The sequence below is a fragment of the Onychomys torridus genome, chromosome 23, assembly GCF_903995425.1.
Source record: "Onychomys torridus chromosome 23, mOncTor1.1, whole genome shotgun sequence".
Classification (NCBI taxonomy): domain Eukaryota; kingdom Metazoa; phylum Chordata; class Mammalia; order Rodentia; family Cricetidae; genus Onychomys; species Onychomys torridus.
In genome coordinates this window covers 52,684,943-52,705,104 of record NC_050465.1, presented here as the reverse complement: position 1 = coordinate 52,705,104, position 20,162 = coordinate 52,684,943, and the positions used below count along the sequence as shown (strand labels likewise).

The 20,162-nt window shown below is 34.2% G+C and overlaps 1 protein-coding gene across 1 annotated transcript in view; it reads left to right on the top strand.

Moving 5' to 3' along the window:
* The window catches only part of Erbb4 (erb-b2 receptor tyrosine kinase 4), a 1,064,935-nt gene that overhangs the window by 799,268 nt on the left and 245,505 nt on the right, over window positions 1–20,162 (top strand). The window contains exons 14-16 of the mRNA XM_036172732.1: window positions 266–359; window positions 7,001–7,155; window positions 14,128–14,202. Coding sequence (XP_036028625.1) covers window positions 266–359; window positions 7,001–7,155; window positions 14,128–14,202 — 324 coding nt within the window. The remainder of the gene's footprint in view (window positions 1–265; window positions 360–7,000; window positions 7,156–14,127; window positions 14,203–20,162) is intronic.

Genomic DNA, 20,162 nt, shown 5'->3' with positions numbered 1-20,162 from the left:
CTCTGACAGGAGAGAGCTTTCCAGAATGAGACAATTGTTGAATCCAATCAGGAGCAAGGAGAACCATATGGCTGCTGTATATCTTTTCTTTTCATAGAAGGAATTCTCCTTAATGCACAGGAAAATGCATCTGTAGCTCCTGGCACATTAGAGAAACAAACTCAAGAATTTACACTGCCAGTAGGACTCTTAGCAGATGTTGCCTCATTTGTTAAGTTGATAGCTTGTTTGCTTATACCTCCTCACACAGTTGATATTTTCACAGGGAATTTCGAGAGTTTGAAAATGGCTCCATCTGTGTTGAGTGTGATTCACAATGTGAGAAAATGGAAGATGGACTGCTCACATGCCATGGACCGGTAAGCCTGAAAGTGTTAATGGGTGTGTTGGCTTATTTGGCATTATGTATACAAATGTTTTGTCATTGGCTTGGGTCTATCTATCTTTTAAATTGGTATTTATAGGATACTGAGGGCAAACATGTTTGATATCTCAATCTACAAATTTACAGTTTAGCAGGAATGATAAAATATTAGGAAATTGAATATCATATAAATACTTATTCCCATAATATTGTATTAGAACATAAGAATAAGGATATAGAGTTGTCTTGGGACATGACATACTGTTGAAAGTGAGATATACAAGTTATCCACTTAACTGATAAAAACTGAACTAATGAAAATCTGTATAGACGGTTTAAAAAAGCACAGATGAATGACAAAATAAGATTATAGAAGTTCATGTTGCTTTGGTGAACATTTCAGCACTTTTATTTAATGTCTCTGATGGCAAAATGAAACATACAAGAAGGAGGAGCTAGATGAGCAACCCAGACTAAGACCTAAAGCATTAGCCTAGATGCTGTATTAGAGAGAAGGATCCACCAAGTAGAAGACCATCATGAAAGCCTTAAGGACTGAAAAGCTTTATCCATAAGTCAAAGTTCTATTAGGGAGAACATTGCCCTAAATCTCAGGAAACACCCCCTTTCCCTTGTTTTCCAGCACTTGGGTTTCTCTGAACAATGAGATCAGTCTGTACCTGTCATTAGAAAGTGATGCATTCGTCTTTCTTTAGACAATTATTTCATTCTTCCATTACTGAGTCGTTTCTTAGTAATTAGCTTGGGGATCAACATTTGGGTACAAGCCAGAATTAAACCTAGTTTCATAAAAATGTTTTTAAAATCTAAAGAGAATACATTTTCTATGTGTGTACTTACTCAGCCTTAGCTAACATTATATATATAATTGAGTCTTCCAACCTTCCATCAGGCCTAAGTGAGCGACTCTGGAACCTTCTCTAAAAGATGTGGAAAACTCATGCATTCCAAGGACTGTCACAAGATCAATAACCATCTGAATAGGCAGACCTGCAAGAAACAGAAACACAGTTATTTGACATAATGAACTAGAGTGTAAAGGACACATTACTGTTCTTCATCTAAAAAAGTATGTCCAAGACCATCAGTGGTCACTGTGTTTCTCCACTGAGAAGAGTCATGAAAACACAATTGGCCTCCTACATGAGACATGCATATTCCATAAAAAATAGTCCATTACAAAGGAAAGGAATTTTCCCAAGTCTGTTGGTAAAACAAGTTGAGGTGTCTACATGGGTTCCATATGGCTTGTGTATTCAGGTAACTCTTTGCCAGTAAGTCATTGAATGAAAACAAGGTTACTTTTGGAGTTTAAAAGCTGAAAAATAAATGATTATAATAACCCATATTTTGCTATTTCAACTGATAAGTCCTGGAGCATCGGATGTCTCTAGACCTGGTTAATGCGCACTAAACATAGGCTTAGAGAAATAATACTTAGAAAGTGACTCGCCAGGTTGATCATGGGCACACTGTTTAGTTTGTTGATTGTTGCAGGTGCTCCTGCACTGCTGCTTCCTGGGAATTTCCTATGACTTTCTGTGACATAATGTTTTCTTGACGTGTATAATTCCCTGTTCCTTTCCATTCCCATGCTTCTTCTGAACTACCTCAAAGAAGCATTCTTACTTTGTTCAGTGTGTGCCATTGTTTAAATACTTGCTTTGCATCAAGCTCCATTGCTGGTTTTTGTATGTTACCACTCATTCAAAAATATTTTTCAAAGCTGTCATTAGAAATGAATTTCATATTAGTCTTCTCCCAATGATTTTGTGTTTTGGATCTTAAAACTCGTTTGTTTTCATATTTCAAACTTTCTCAAAGTTTTCATATTTCAAAATAACCAAATATTACTGATTATTAATGTTTTCAGTATAATTAATCCTACTGGTTAGAAATTAATTTGGTTAGGTGAAGTCTAAGTAATTATTCAGTATACTGTATTTTGCTAGAATAATTTCATAGGAGATATTCGTTTTAAAACATTTGATGTTAGGGGCTGGAGAGGTGGCTCAGTGGTTAGGAGCATTGGTGGCTGTTCCAGAGGATCCAGGTTTAATTCCCAGCATGCACATAGCATCTCATAACTCTGTGTAACTCCAGTTCCAAGGGCTCTGATGCTCTTATATAGACTTACATGCAGACAAAACACAAAGGCACATAAAAAGAAGATGTTTCATGCATAAGATATCAACATATGTCCTTCATTCCTCTAATTGTATTATACTGGTTTTCAAATGTCAAAAAATTTCAATGATCATGTTATTTGCTAATCAAAAATGAGAATTACAAAGCTCACTGTAGATCATCTTTATAGCTGGGTGGAACTTAACAGACATCAAACATGCTTTGAGAGCTCTGTGCTGTCTTTCCCCATATATTGTCTCTCCTTGTCTTCTAGGTGTTTTTCTCCATTCTACCAATGAAAGAATAATCTTGAAATTGCTAATAAATTTCTCACTATTCCAAGCAAAATTAAAATCCCACTCTGCATGTTTAGAGCTCAGAGCACTCGACCATCTCTCCATATGCTTCTGCTTATCTGCCTTCTGCTACACAAACATATTAATGGATAGCCTGGTTATTAATTTGTCTTAATGTATATATCTGTGTAGTTTCTTACTTATATGTTCTCCAAAGGAATGGAGACAAATTACTTTTAAAAGATTTAAACATCTTTATAAAACTTAAAAGTCTTTGATGACACTCCCTAAACATGTATGAGAATCAGAGTCCCAATACCAACCAATTAATGGCCTTGATTTTCTTCAAATTTATTTGATATGAAAAGTAGATATAGTAAATATTTTTGTTCCATCATGGTAGGACTCATGGGACCAGATGATTAAGGTCACTCTGCAGCAGGAAAATAGAGACTTGATATGTTAAGAGAACAAAGTCAAAACACTAGAAAGTTAAAGGGGCAAGGAAGATTAAAAAAATGAATATGGGAGAGGTAGGGAGGGAGGAGAGAGAGAGAGACGTGGTTTTTGTTTGTGTATGTGTATGTGTGTGTGTGTCTGTGTGTGTATTTTACATCATAGGCTTGTCAAAGTTTCCATAGTGGTAAAAATTGATAACTACTAACGTTTATCAAATATTGTTAAATCTGAAGAACACTATGACATTCCTCATTTAAAATATAAATAAATTCAACCATAATGATTAGAGAGTTACTTCAAAAGTCAGTGAGATGTGAAACTTCAACTCCATTGTAGAAGTGATGATTCCAAATTTTTCCTTCCAATCATTGCAGTTTTTCTTCCAGACAGCAATATCTTCAGTGTTGTACAAGTAAAATGCTTGCGAAGAACAGGGCAGTTGTGTAGTAAATGGGATGATGTTATCCTACTCAAATATGGTGGAAATCCTTGCTCTCTTCAGCAGAGTAGGCTTGACATACAGGAAAACCTTTGTTTTTATATACTGGTCTGCCTGCATTTGGTCTTGTTTGTTTAATTTATAGGTGTAATATAATTATTGTCCCTACTTTCCCTTCCCGGGATTGACCCAATGAGAGAGGTAAGGGAAGAGCCATGGAAAGGGAAGGAAGGACTGTGAATCAAACAGGTACAGGAAGTCAACAAAGAGGATGAAGAGGAAGCAGTAGAAGAAAAGGAATTGGATGAGGAAAATGAGTTTTCAAACATGTTTTACAAAATATAAAGTAGCTGTTAGGATGGTTGATCAAAGTTGTGCTTAAATATTAATTCTATCCTTTCTTTGCTCTCAGAAAAAAATATTTAATTCCTTTTATGTAGGGTACTCTGAAAGTCTTGGAAATGTTCAAAAGGAGCTTATGACTCATAAGCTCTGAATTCATAGCATCTCCACTCCTTCATGAAGCATTCGGTAGTGACAGCATGGAGAGAGGAAGCTGGAGAGTTCAGCTTTCCCCCTCTTATGTACGGCTTCTACTTCCATTTCATTATTTGAAGTAAGCTTTATCTTACCTTCACTGACAGGTGAACGGCAGTCTTCCCACAGGGATGAAAGAACATTATTGTATTGTGGTAAATAGTAGCTTTGTTCCCGGGAGAAGATACCTGGGAAAATCAACTGCCACTGAGAAAAAAAAATAACATAATGCCCACATCAGGATTTAGTCTGTCACGTTGTTGCCTGCCAGGATTATTGGGTCCAGAGGCAGTTTAGAACCAAGGAGAAGAAAGAATGCATCCTTCATCTCCACAACTTTATCACTCACTGCACCTAGACTTTTAAAAGTCTTGGGAATAGCACAATACAAGAGTGAGCATTAGATGCTTTTCTTTTCATTATGAAAATGAAATAGGAGCCAGTACTTCAACTCCTTAGAAATTTGTTAGAATGTCTTTAACTGTGTCAGCTCAGGGTACTTTGTTTTGTATCACAGCGAAACAAATAGGCACTATATAACTGGTTGTATTAGAATATACTTAACTATTAACTTATTTTAGTCTGTGACATTTTTATATCTGAAGATTTTTACCTGGATATTATTTTAAATTACAAGAATTTAATAGAAAAGGAAGGCCTAATCCAGACACTGCTTACTTAGAGTAAGCTTTATTCTGTGTTCCTACACTGAGCATGTCTCTTGTCTTATAGAGGAAGTCATGCCACTGAGCATACTTGCACAGTAAATGATTCTGTGTAATAGATAGTGTTACATGCCTAAGTACCTGTGAGTAGAGAGGAAATGAGGAGTTACCATTAGCAGTTCTTTAGGTAGAATGGGGATTAGGTTTCATATGTTAATTTAAATTATTTTATTTTATTTAACTCTGAGCTTCACATCAAAATAATGGAATAAATAGCCACTTGATCTAAGCTCACTGGTTTCCTTATGATTACGTTTTCTTCTTTACATTGCTATTTTTCGTTAGATACTTCAATCTTTATCTTTTGCTTTGTGTTACTTTATATTACCAACTTATAATATCTATCTAGCTGGTTTGAGGTTGTCATTTGTATATAGTTAAAATCACCCCCCTGAATAAATATAACTACATGGTCATCCCTTAATTAACAGTTCAACATAATGTGGCACTACCTGGTTCCAAATTCACAACATTTGTAAGTAAGAACTTGGTTTAATTGTGTCTCTGAATACTTACTACATCCTACTTATCTAAGCTATCTTCAGGTGTCCTGTAATAATTGTTCAGGGCTTCCAGACATAGGCAGATAACAGGAAGAATAGATCAGAAGGCAAACATAACCTAAACAAATGGTCAAAGGAATATTATTGTCATAGAAGTCTAAGCAAAGAGAAGGCCTAGGAAGGAGGGATAATAATATCAAGTAAAACATAATCAAAATAGCAGAATATTCAAAGATTAAGGCCCTTCTTAAGAAAAGTAGTATTTTAATCAAAATGTTCTCAGCTTTCTTCAGTCTCAAAATATACTATTTGTTTCTTGCATTGCTTGCTGTCAGGATAGTAATATCCTTAGATGTGAAAACTAATATTAAAATGTTAATTTTGAGACTGGCCATAATGATACATTGCTATTAAAAAATAGCCAACATTCTGGAGGCTAATGTGTAAGAATTATGGGTTTGAGAACACCATGGGCTTCGCCAGAAAACACTGTCTTAAAAATAAAGATAAATAATACAAATAATACAATAATACACATACATATTGCTTTTATTATTGCTTTTATATTATTGTTGCTTATCAATTTTCTACTTATTAAATCTACTTATTAAATTAAATAAGTATTAATCTACTTATTAAAAAATTAAATACTTATTAAAATTATTATATAAATTATAAATGAAAATACGTAAAGTGGGTTCACTGCATTTTAATTAATAATGTTGTGTTACTGTCATTATTGGATAAGTTTCTCCATATAGTTATTTTAATTTTAAAATTCTTATTACATAATTTTTAATATCTGCTTTTCAGAATGTATATTTTATGTCTTCTGAAGATTGGCAAGACTCCATATAAGTGTATATCATTTCCTTTTGAGCATCAGCATAAGATGATCAGCAAAAAATAACCAAGGAATTTTTTTATATGTCTATGGTGCCTAATACCTGATAATTCAATCATAGTGCATTTTAAAGTTTATTTTTCAAATAGTCATTAGGAAAGACTGTTACCCAGGAAGAACAGTGTATTATAATTTCCATCTTGAATTATTTCTCATTAACTATTTTGTGGATGTATATATTCTCAATAATGGTAATAAAACATACCTGTGGAAAATTTATTATAAACACATACTGTTACTCTGTAATGCCATTAAGAATTAACCACAAGACAAAAATGTTGATACTCTTTTGAAAAAGCCATTGGGAAATCTTAGTTCAAATTAAGTCACATTAGAGAAATGACATGGAGAAGAGATGACCTGAGAACTGCTGATTTCAAAAGTGGGGTATTTCTAGAAGATATTTGATAGTATGATGACTCAAATACAACATAGCAAAGAAGACCTTTAAGGTTCCCTTACTGCATTCATGTTATTATTGATGGACAGATGGACATGTTCTTTCCCTACAGGAAGATTTATTTGTCACTCACAAAATTCTAAGGAACTTAACCACATAAATGCCTTTCTGAGGGAGTTGAACCCATTTCTCTTTCTCCAGATGTTTTTCTTCTTCATATTTCAGGGACCAGACAACTGCACAAAGTGTTCTCACTTTAAGGATGGTCCAAACTGTGTGGAGAAATGTCCAGATGGCCTACAGGGAGCAAACAGTTTCATTTTCAAGTATGCAGATCAGGATCGAGAATGCCACCCATGCCATCCAAACTGCACCCAAGGGTAAGCATCCTTGCTGGTCAAGGACTAAACCATGGACATGTTTCCAGTGAAAAGATGAACACAGTTATCAGTATCTCTGATGACGTCTACTCACATTAGAATAGTCTCAGAAAATGATATTCATCTTTATAATTTACATGGTGATTTTAAATGAAATTCTTTCTAGGTAAACCTATGAAATATCTCCGCTTATCATTTACCTATAAACTCCTTTTTAACTCCTTTATGAAGCTAGTGTGCTTTGGATGCAGTCTAGAAATCGTCCAGTCTTTACAATAGATTCAATGTATTGGAAGAGATAATATATAGTACTTGTATCATAAAGGTTTTTTTTTTTTTTTTTTAGTGTATGGTTTTGATTTCTTATTGTCAAACTTAAAATGAGAATATCACTTTAAAAATTCCTGCCTTGGATTAATCCTTCAGTGAAATCTGATCCTAGGCATTCATGGCAGACAAAAAAAGAATAACCTGCTCATATGTATAATCACAACATAACTAATATAGTGGTGATAGTTATTTTATTGTAGTTTTCCTGTAATGTAGAGTTCTCTGAATGTCATGAAACAATTCAGAAAGACATATACATATTTTCCATTCAAGAGGATATGTTGTGCAGCATAACCTGTGATATTGATAAGAGTTGGATAAACACAAATCAGGGGGGTTGTTTTGTTCAGTGTTGTGGCCATTGATGGAGACATTAGGGAAAGAACACTGTGTGTGAAAGGAAATAATGTCCCCTCTAACAAATTCCAACCTATTTCTTAAGACCAATCTATCTTATCTCAGTTATAATGTTCCCCTTGTTTCTTCTAAAAGGTAAATATGGTGAGAATTGAGAGCAGTTCAACTCACTCCATCCTCTGACCATAAAACCTTACCTCCATTGTGAGTGCTTACCCTCAGTGTAGGAACAGAATGCACACAGGAGTTGAGAACTTATCTTGGACACTTTATATCCAGCAGGAAAGTAGCGGTTCTGTAAAAAGATTGTCCTGCCAGATTAAGGCCTACCTGTTAGAAGATATTGAAAAAGTGAAGTGAGCAACATTATTTTCTGTGAAGAAAACATCAATTTGGGATGCTGCTATAAATTCCTAGAGGTCAGGAAATCAGCTAAGTCACTCTGAGAAGTGGCAGATCCTTAGAAGGCAAAGCAATATTCTGCCACACAGATTCAAGTGCAGCGTAGAACTCCTTAGTGTCTACATAAGCACACAGGTTGAGGGCACTGAGACAGTCATCTACACACTTTGCTTCAAGGAAAACAGAAGTAATAAACAATTCCCCTTGTGAGTGTTGGCACACTTGAGTTGAGACTATTTAAAAAAAAAAAAAAAAAAAAAAAACTTCTGGTGCTGCGGGAGCAGAAGAATCAGCAAGAGTAAGAGAAAACTTTGCTGTGAAAATCATCCACAAGAGGGTTTTATTGTTTTGCAACTAAAATTAAACCAGTAAATTATTCAATATAATGTCGATGTCAACAGCTGTTGCCATTCAAAATGAGACCTTTTGCTGTTTTTGCAAATCTAATTACAATGAAACCATTAGGGAAATGAAAGTGAGACACAGAGCCTAGTCTGGATGTGTGGCTGGAGTGTCTTCCTCGTCAGCCTTTTAAAATCATGGCTGTATAATAAAGGAAAGCATATATAGTAGAGGGAGGCAGAAGTTGAGGCCAACGGAAAGGGTTCAAATGACTGTAGCAACAGAACTGGGATCTCCTACACAAGGGAAGCTAAGGATTAATGGGGAACTCTAAATAAATAGAAAGATGCTCTCAACAGCTCCTGGCTACAGAATAACAGTGAGACAGAAGATGTTGTATTCCATAGCACCTTCCAGGGTAATATGTCTCCAAGGATGACTTTGCTCTGAGGTCTTATTGTTGCTTTCACTGAGCTTCCCCTTCCTCACAATCTCCATATTCACTTTCACTGACTTCATTAAAGTGTTGTTGATTCCAGCTCCTGAGGAGTTGTATGAACTAGATCACAGCATACCCACTGTGCTTTGGGCGTCTTGTACTGAAGAAAAGAGGTGTCCTGGGCAGCTCATCTCCTCTTTTCAAATTGAGTGTAAGCACATAGAGCTATGATCCAGTGACGGATCACAGAACAGAGGGAATTCTGAGATGAATGAGTCTTTCTTTATTCCTCAGTGCATCTATTAACTGACCACATGAGTAAGTGTGAACTCTCACCAGGCTGCTTCTACTTCCAGAAGCAGATTCCTTTCTACATGTCAATGTTTATCAGGTTGTTCAATAACCACTTAATGGACATATTCTTTCCAATTACATCTTTTAAGAAATAAAATCTTAGTTTGAATAAGTTTAATGATTTTCCTGAAAATAAAATTATCTAATACCTTAAATGTATTTTTACTACTCCAAAATTGCATTAAATAAGTTGACTCTAAAAGTTATTCAAGTACTTTTTTGAAAGATGAACCATTTAGTCCTGATTAGAAAACTCTCACCAGTATCTTTAAAGGACAGAAAAAAAGGATGGAAGTAAGGGAAGGAAGGAGAGAAAAGAAAAAAATATTGTCCCCTCTTGCCTTGAATAGGGTCCATATTTTATCAACATGTTCTTATCTCAGTCATTCTTTAGCTTCTTCTGTGGGATGCATGCTAATCAAGTTGCCTTCTTTCAGTTGCTGCTGCAAATACTATCACCCAAAGCAAGGAGGAGTAGGAAAAAGTCTATTGCAGGTTACACTTCCAGGTCACAGTCCATCATTGAGGGACATAAGAGCAGAAATTCAAGCTGGTGTTTAAAACAAAGAGAGTGGAAGACCACTTGCTAGCAGGATGGTCAAAAGTTCTTTGCTTAATTAGCTTTCTTATACAGTCCAGGACCACCTGCCTAGGCTTGGTGCCACCCACAATGAGATGAGAACCTTGGCATCCATTAATAATCAAGATAACTCCCCTTTGATATACCCACAGGCTAATGCTATCTAGGTAATCCTCCATCAAGACTTTCCTTTCAGATGATTCTAGTCTATGTCGAGTTGACAATTAAAGCTACCTAAGAGATCTGCTTTTTATCGTAAGTCACGTTTATAGCTAAGACACAGCCATTGTCCTGTAAGACTCACCTTTATGTTGTTGAAATGATGGTTAAGAGTTAGAACAAGACAAAATAATAATAAAAGAAAATTTAAAATTAAAGGTTTGGTCATGTTGACACACACCTTAAATCCCAGTGCTTAAGAGGTAGAAGGAAGAAAATTTGTGTAAATTTGAGGCCAACCTGTCCTACATAATGAGTAATTATACAAGATAGGGCTCCACCATAACACCCTGTCTTAAACAAAAACAGAACAACAAAACAAAACAAAGAATTAATTTAAAGTGCAATAATAATATTTACATTTATAATTGGTACTATCTGTGGTATAAAGAGAATTTATTAACTAAATGTATTCCATAATGCACAATGAGTACACTGTTATCTACAGTGAAATTACTTAACTTGTGATTATTTAACATCTACTACATTTCCTTTTATTTTAATCCAAATTTGCATTGTAGACATGGATTGCAATGCTTGTTTCATTGAATGTTGTTTTTAAAACCTCACTTAAAGTTTTATTGGCATGTACCTTAGTCTCTTTTACTAATTATTTTTTTTCTAATTTTCAAGTTTACATAATGAAAAAATCCATTGATACAATGATAGATAGAAAATCTGCTTGTAGACCTAAGTCTCTAGCTTTTATATTGATAAAATTAAAAATATCCTTCATTTTCATTTAAAAAATTGGAGATTTTCACAAATGTCTGAATTATGCTTGTCATGTAGGTATGTCAAGACACTTATATATCAGTATGAATTAACGTAAGTCAACTTGCCTCACCATCCAGAATTATAGACATGGTTTTGGAGTGTGTATAAATGTTATGAATTTCTGCTATTTTTATAAATATTGTACTTTGGAATACTAATTTTTGAATGGTTTTATTCCTGGTCCTATTTTTGGCCCCTTGCTATTTTTGTGCTTCAAATTTGGATGTTTTTCTTATTTTTGTTATCTTGCTTAATCAATATAAATTTTATGTTTTGAGTAGCTGCATATATATATAACTTACTTACTTATGAAGAACCTAAAATACAATGGTATCTTTAAATACATGAGGATTTATACTTTGAAAAAGCATGCCCACGTTCATTGACCCACATCCTTCTTGATCTTCATTTGTTTCTTTCACCCTCATTTTAGAAACACATTTGAATCTCAAATATCCTACGTAATATCCTCAACAACTTTTCTGGACCCATGTCCATGTTCTATCAATCCCTCATTATTTCTGCTTGATTCCATTGTCCTGTCTGCAATGCACTTCTCAACTTACATCAACTAAAGACCTTCGTGCAGACACAATTGTTTTTAAAGTTAATTTTACTATTTCTCCCTGTTTTTAATTCTGTTGGCCAACCTTTCGAACTACAAAGTGGCTTTCTATTATCTACTAAGTTAAAGCCTACCACCTCCAGCTCCTAAAGTTCTTCCACCCTCTTTTCCTCTCTTTGTGCTTGCCATCATGCTCTCTGTCTACTTACAAATATTGTTCAGAGTATGTAGTGCTTTTGAGCTATGCTTTTGCTACAGTTTTGTACTCCCTAACAACCACTGCCTCACCAGTCAAAGCTCTCAACATCTCAAACTACAGATCGCTGACTCTCCCAGAATAGTGACTGTTACCTTTTAAAGCAGGACATGCGGGTGTCCCTCTTCCATAGAATACATACAGAGCTGTACCATACATGTGTACTCATACATTTCTCATCTGCAAACTGTGAGCTCAGGGAAAATAAGTAAAAAAGGCATCTAATTCATCTCATTTCTTCCTGTAGCTCCTTGAAGGGTACAAGCACTTTAGTAGGCTTATCACATGAGCTTATTGAATGAATGAAGATATTTCATTATTTATACTGTCTCCTCAAGCAGATTTCACTATTGCATTTTTTTTTAATCTTTCAAGGGTCATTATAAATGTTACACACAAACTACTGCTTTTCAGACTCTCTTGCAAAGTAAGTAGTAAGCCTGTTAATTTTATAAATTGGCAGTAGTGTCATAAATATACCATTTTGAAGGGGATATCACAGGAACACAATATAAAAACAGCTCTTTAGAACAAAATATAAGAAAATTATATGAGACTCTTGTAGGGAATTTTAGTACTTTTTAATTTTCTAATTAAAAATGTTCTGGTTAGATCTACTGTATGGAACCAAGTCAATGGTGTGTGCTTTAGCTGCTTCTTACCTCTTTATTTCATAGAACTTTGTCACATTTTCTCAGGCTAAAATTTACTTTTGCTGCTCAAATCTGATACTCAGAAAAATTTTACAGCAAACTGCTTTTCTACAAAGTAGTAATGTTAAAGCAGATATGAATGAGCAGAGAGATGGTGACATAGGTTATCAGATGAGTTTGTTAGCTTTCTAGCATCTGGAGTCAGTTACAGAAGCTCCTCGTGGTCTGTCCACATCTCTAGGTACCTAAAGCTCCTTTTCCAGTTTTTTCATATATATAGTTTTATAATTTAATTTAATTTTACATATTAGCCACAGGTTCCCCTGTCCTCCCCCCCCCCCCTGCCTTTACCCCAACCCACCCCCCATTCCCATCTCCTCCAGGGCAAAGACTCCCCTGAGGATTCAGCTCAACCTGGTAAATTCAGTCCAGGCAAGTCCAGTCCCCTCCTTCCAAGCTGAGCGAAGTGTCCCTGTCCAAACAGCCAGCTCATGCACTAAGGACAGGGTTTAGAATAATATGTATACTCTCTATTACCGCCCAAATGAGGTACTCTTATAAAACCCAGCCCCAGAAGCTGTTTATCTTTGAGGAGGAGAAGAAGAGAAATAAGAAATTCAACTTAAATACATTAGAAAATAGAACAAATACTTCCATAATGGCCCAAAATAAAATTCTAAGGACTGCATATTAGAATTCTGTGCATTTAAATACATTCATCAAATTTTCATCTTTGTAGATTCCTCGGCTACCTCTGTGTGTTTATTCATTTAATACAGAATATTTATTTGCTTTTGTTGGAGTTGAATATTGTGATATTATTTTAAATGTTTATGTTTACAGGTCATGTTTTTGCTGTTTAAAAGTTGTCACCAAGTTGTACTGCAATGAGGGCCAGATCAGTTCATTTGATTTGTAAATAAATGCATGTTTAATGATAAAAATTGAAGAGATTAATAACCAAGGATTGGAATAATCTGATTATGTAAAATATCCATGGGAACTGCATTAAAATATATTAACTTATTTCCTGCCAAGATCCGTATTTAATGAACATCAAGCATAAGGCTATTATATTACATTCAACTGTTCATTGCCTTTTTATTGATTTTTCTTGATTTTACTTAAACTTAACAGTGGTTTAAGAGAAATGATGCATACAAAAACATCCATTGTCATTGAACTCTCAGGTAATTAATCTAGCTGTGTGTAGTGATGAAAGACACAAAAGGACTGAAGGTTTTGGGAAAGGACTGTTTATGAAAGTTATCCACAGAAGCAGGTAAAATTTCCATTGCTGTTTCCATGTTTCCTGGCATTGTACCTGAGCGGTAATTTCAGTTCATGTCTGTGTTCCCACCAACAAATATTTTTTCTCTTCAGTCTCTAAAATTATGCTGCTCCTGAAACTGCCAAATAATAAAATTAAGAACCCGGTACATTTAGTATTTATTTTGCTTTTTTTGTTTGTTTGTTTGTTTAATGACTGATTTCTCTTTCCTTGTATCTCTTTGACCTCTGAATCTCTGCAGGTGCATAGGCTCAAGTATTGAAGACTGCATTGGCCTGATGGATAGGTACTTGGTGTGCTTCCTTCTCATCTTCTCCCTCCGAGGCTCCATGCGTGAGCAACGGTGCATGTGTGTGCATGCCACTGTGACTGGAGAGTGATGGTTTCTGTTCTGTAATTGCTTGCAGGTGTAACGGTCCCACTAGTCATGACTGCATTTACTACCCATGGACGGGCCATTCCACTTTACCACAACATGCTAGGTAACATCAACCATGTTTCCATTTTATCACTCAAGTTCTTTCCTTAGTCACCACCGGACAAAACTACTAACCAATTGGACTGAAGTTTTAATACTTTAAATGAGAGTTACAGCAGAATTGAGAACACTTTGCTTTTAAAATCAGGTCTTAATTTTACCTTCGTTTGTTATGATGTTGGAGTTTTAATTAGTAATGCCATGATTTTAAATTTTATACACTTAAAAAATTAGTATTTATCTTAGAACTTCAACACAATATTCTTAAGTTTATACACAATTTAAAAACTCAAAGTTCATAAAAGAGACATTTGAAAATGTTGATTGATATCTATAGAATATTTTATTTAATTTGAATTTAATCTCTGACTTTGTGTTATTTTGAACTGACTGTTTCAGATGGAAAAATTATCATAGAATCAATGCAATATGGGAAGTATTTTGTGCATGTTAAAGCATATATTGGCATTATAAGAACAGAATATATTATTTATGTTTATACAAAATTTGGAATGCAAATATTTACAGTAGCTTTAACTGCAACCAACAAAACCTGGAAGCAACTTAGGCATTCCAGTTGTGATATATTCATGCATTGCAAAATGCCTGAGTAATAAAAAGGAAGAAATTGATGCTACACATACCATGGATGGATCCTGAATTCACTATGCTGAGTGAAAGAAGCCAGACTGTTAAAAATACATACTACATGGTTTCCTTTTTATATCAAACTCTGGAAAAGATGGAACTACAGTGACAGATTATCAGTCAGAGTTGCCAAAAGCTAGAATTTCAGGGGTAAAGTTCACTATAGAATAGTAAGAAGAAATTTTGCAGGTAATGGATCAATCTATACCTTTATTGTGGTATTAGTTGCACAAATTAAAAAACTTAATACAAACCATGAGCTATATATTTTATTATAAAGTATATAAATTTGTGGTTTATTGTTTATACATAAAGAAATATGACTGTCAAAATATTTTGTGAAGCATTTTAATTAGAAAAGTAGTAATTGACGACTTTACATACAAATATTATTAGCTTTCTAAAACAATTTACTTTGATCTTTTTTGCAAGAAATATAGTAATGTTAAAGTAAAAACAAAATGATAATTTTAGATTAATTATTGCCTTTAATAATTTTTGTGTTGTCTTATGACAATGAAGCATTTGTAAGGTGTAACCATCAGATAGAACATCCACAATAGTAATATATTCGTGTGGCTGCCTTTATCAGGACTAGCCATTATCCTATATTCTAACAACTAAGTTTGTCTAGTCTAGTGTTTCCATCTTATCTAATTCAGTCTTAATATAGTCATGTTCTATGTATCTGGCTACTTTCACTAAATATTACATGTATGAGATTCATCTATGTCATTGAATCCATTCACAGCTTTTCCATTCATTTGCATTTAATTGCTTTTAAATTTTAAAGTGATTGAATAATTGATATGTCATTCTCATACATTGTTTGTTAATAAGTAAATAGTGATGACAAGTTCTAAAGTAAATTATGTGATTAGAGAAGATTGGTTTATATAGCAGTGGCACATTGTTACTTGGGCTTGAAAAACTGGTTAATATAGTTGCCTTGGGCTAACTTTAAACTATGAGAAAATAAAAAATAATAAATAAATAAATAAAGTAATGAGAAACAGTACATGAAAGTTAAGACAAAAATTCAAATCCTACCTTGTAAATGAAAGTTTTCCTGTGTGCCATATGGTCCTCAACTGCTTAGACCAAAGTAAACACACAGAAGCTTATATCATTTGCAAACAATGTGTCCTATTGGCTCAGGCTACTCACTAGCTAGCTCTTATGCCTTAAAGTAACCCATTTCTATAAATCTATACATTACCACTTGGCTTGTGGGTACCGGTACTTTCATATCTTGCTTTTCCTGGCAGCAGCTAGCAGTGTCTCCTCTGCTCTTCTTTCTCTTCCTGTCTATCTGTTTGGATTTCCCACCTGCTTGTAATCTGCCTTGCAATAGGCCAAACAGTTTTATTTATCAACTGATCAGAGCAACACATATTCACAGTGTACAGAAAGACCTCCACAGCACTACTTAGTCCTCCAAGATCCATCTTGGATTCTTGCTATGTTCATGAAATAATTTTTCTTCTTTTAGACATTGATTGGGTCACTGAACTATTATTTTGAAGAATGATTTTGCATTTATTTCAATGATTTTACTTATATTTTAATATTTTAGTGAGAAACAATTCCACATGATGGTTAAGTAGTCTTTGAAATCAGATTTTCAGTTTTAAAATCAAGCTCTAACCATTTTTATATGTGTGACTTTAAGGTCCTTAAGTTATCTAAGGGTCACACTTTCGTGTACAAAATGACAGCATTTATGTAATTCCCAAACTGATCTGGGGACTGCATGTTTACTTAATGACAGTGCCTCGATCATAGAAACCACCCATTTTTTCCTGTATTTTTCTATATAACATTGTCATTATTTTTCTGTATAATCAGGATTTTCCAACTTCAGGAATGTGAAATCATGCTTCTCAGGGGAAAAAGAGAGAAGCCCCTCAAAGTCACCAGAAAACATTGATGCGTAATGATGCCTTCCTGATGGCTTTCTTGAAAGAAGGGGGTTATTTCTGTCACTTCACCTTGAGAATCAGGGAGATGACATTTGGTCATGGGGCTGAGATACAGAGTGACAGTTCACTTATACCTGTAAATGATTTAAATAGATGTCAGGCAACCCAAAATCATAATGTGTCTAATTGTAGATTTAATATTTTACTAATTTAAACAAAAACAGTTAAAATTTCAATCTCATCACATGCCTGGATATAGTCCATGATTTCAGACTAACACAAATAATTATTAATGCCATCAGTAAATACACAGGCTAGAAATAGTAAATAGCAGGAAAATGCAGTCCATCAATTCTAAGAAAAGTCACCTGCAGCACCACTACCCAAGGAAAGAATGAGTTTCTTGAATGTGAAAGCATGGATTCAAATATGGCTTATTCAATTTGGATGATAATGTAAAAGTAGTTTGAAGATTAAATGAGACAGCACATAGATACCATCATGGACTAAACAGTCACTGGCTGTGACTGAAACGTTGACACCACATTGGAAAAATTTTAACATATGCTGCCCAATTTGTATTTTATAATAAGCAGGACATTAATCTAATAGATTAATGAATACAGAATAAACATATTAAAATTTCTCAGATTTTGATCATTTATTTTACATTAAACTATTACTCAGGCCATGATTTCAATAGGTGATTGGTAACTGGTAGATAGTTATTTCTTATATAAAACTCTAGATGTCTCTCCTTAATGGCTGTTTATTCTTAAGTTTAAAACAGTATGACAGTATTTTTCAGTTGTGTTGACTTGTCAGAATTACATAACCTTTCAGGGGCTGCTCATGTGATAGTTTAGAATGCTCATAAACATTTATATTTAATTCTTTGGAGTATTTTGACTTACATTGGATGAAAACTTGAACTAAGCAGATTCTCCCTCTGGTCCCATATTTCTATAATGGGATGAATGTGCATTTGGAAAGCAGGATAACTATCATTAAGATTTGAAGATGTTTTCTACCTTTAAAATTCCCTCATAGTTTTATACATGTCTGTCTTGATTGAGTAAAGTAAATATTTCGTAGTGGGAAGACCAGAAGTAGGAAAATGAGAAATGAATATTTTAAGCTTCATAATCTACCCTTTAACTGGTAGATCATTCAAATACTTAGCTTTCTTTTAGTCACAGAATATTACATTGAACACACCAAAGTGGTTCCTTCAAACTATTTAGAGGTAGTACTTCACTCATGGCCCCATTGTTTCTGTTTCTGTGTTCTGTGCCCTAAACATTCAGGGGAAAGTGGATTGAAGATTTAAGTGAAAGCAGGTAAAATGTTTCTGATCCTGATTGACTTTCATTTTCAAAGCGGTTTTTTTGTTTTTGTTTGTTTGTTTGGTTTGGTTTGGTTTTCCCAAACCTGTATTTTGTGAATTTGTTTTCCATACTCAGTTTTCCTAAAGTCTATTGCTGGAATCTCTTCCAGGAAGATTGGTGCGATAGGGTAGAAAAGAATTTAAGACTCTTTCTGTATTGTAGAATATCCTACTTATAAGGAAAATAAAACCAGTAATCTTTTATTCTTTCTCTCTCATGTTCTAATCTAATTAATACCCAAATATTGCATTTACTTTGACCAAACTTTTCCCAAAATTTCCCACCTCCATTATTTTGGTTTCCTCCTGAGAACACCATGGACAACTGTGTTTTTCAAGACTCTTTATTTTTGTGTGTGTGACATTTGCCTTAGTGAGCACACAGGCTACTTTCATATAGATTCTTTCCTGATATAAAAAATATTAGACTTTAATCTATTTTGGATTCTTTGTCAACTATGTGAAAAACTGAAAGAGCCTACTCTCATACCACGAGGGCATGAATTTGTCAGTCACAGTAATAATTAACTCTGTTGTTGAGACATTTCTCCAGGTTAGTTAGCAAAGCCAAATATAAATTCATTTGAATTTGTTGAATAAAAATATCAAAATGGATATAAAAATACATACTAGATTACCTATCCCTGTATTATTTTCTGGCCCAGCTCTTTGTTTAGATTTATTTATTCTATATACTTCATGATACTTAGTACAATAACTGAACTTACTTTCTCTAAGTCTCTGATGTAGAGCTATTTGAAACATTTCCAATTTCCATGGTCATAGTCAGACTTTTATTTCATGGTAGAGTGGTTTTTGCCCAGGAGGTCACATAAAGCCTGTCCTTTGTCAAACTGACCTGTGTGTGATAGAGAAGAAAGATGAGGTGTGATAGTCTGGGCCCCACTTGCAAATGACACATTGAATTTCTTCTTTTCCTCTCAAAGAAGCAAGTCCAGAATTTATGTCCACATCACATAGTCCAAATCACACATAAGTGGTGATTTGAAGAGTGGCAGTTATATTATGATGCCTAAGTACAGTAAATAAAAATACATAGCCTTTTTATTATAAGCCTATCCACATTCCATCACATTCTGTACATTAAGTTTTCTTTTGAAATAAGCAAGTCCAACAGATGAAGAGGTGTGTGTGAAGCTCTCCCTTAGCTTTGCTTCCTAGAACCTGTGAAAGTCAAAATGATCTGAGAATTAGCAAAGAATCACAAAGTTTCTCCACTCACTTAGTAACTGTTGCTCATATAGCTGAAGTGGCTACTTTAAAAAAAGAGAGAGAATTCAAGCATCTTCAAGATGCTCAAGTGGTGTTCATACTGATAGCAAAATATTTATATAACATTACCAAATCTTTCCAGACACTAGAAAAACATTGCTGCATTCAAGATTAGCAAGCATAAAAATGTGACTAAACTAATCTGTATTTATGGCTAAAAGTCAACACAGGTTCTTTAGGCCACTGATTTAGGGACTACTGTAGAAACTCTAAAGATATTAATTTGATAAAATATTTAGTAAAATAGTGAGGATGAAATATTTTGATGGGTAGAGGGAAGCATTCAGAATACTCAGCTTTTACTCTCCTAGGAGTATCTTTCTATGGTAAAGAAAATGGCCATGTTTTATACTCATCTATTTCTGACTCACAAAGATGTCAGAACTGCTTCATATTTCACAAATATCTTAAGCTTCACCTGTTATTGATGACCTGATCTCAATTATATAGATCAAAAGCAAAAGAATGGAAAATGTTCCACAACTCCTGAATCTTAAAGAAGACTGTGTATGGTATCAATGATATTGCCATGGTATTCCAAGACTTGCTTTGTTTGTACTCTCATGAATCACTCAAGAATAACCACTGTGTCATCAGCATTGGCATATTCTATAACTTTTCATTTGTAAAAATTACTATTCCAAGTAAGATGAATGTAAAATATCACCAAGTAAACAGAAACTCTATGCTAGCAAGCAACGCCTTGATAGGATA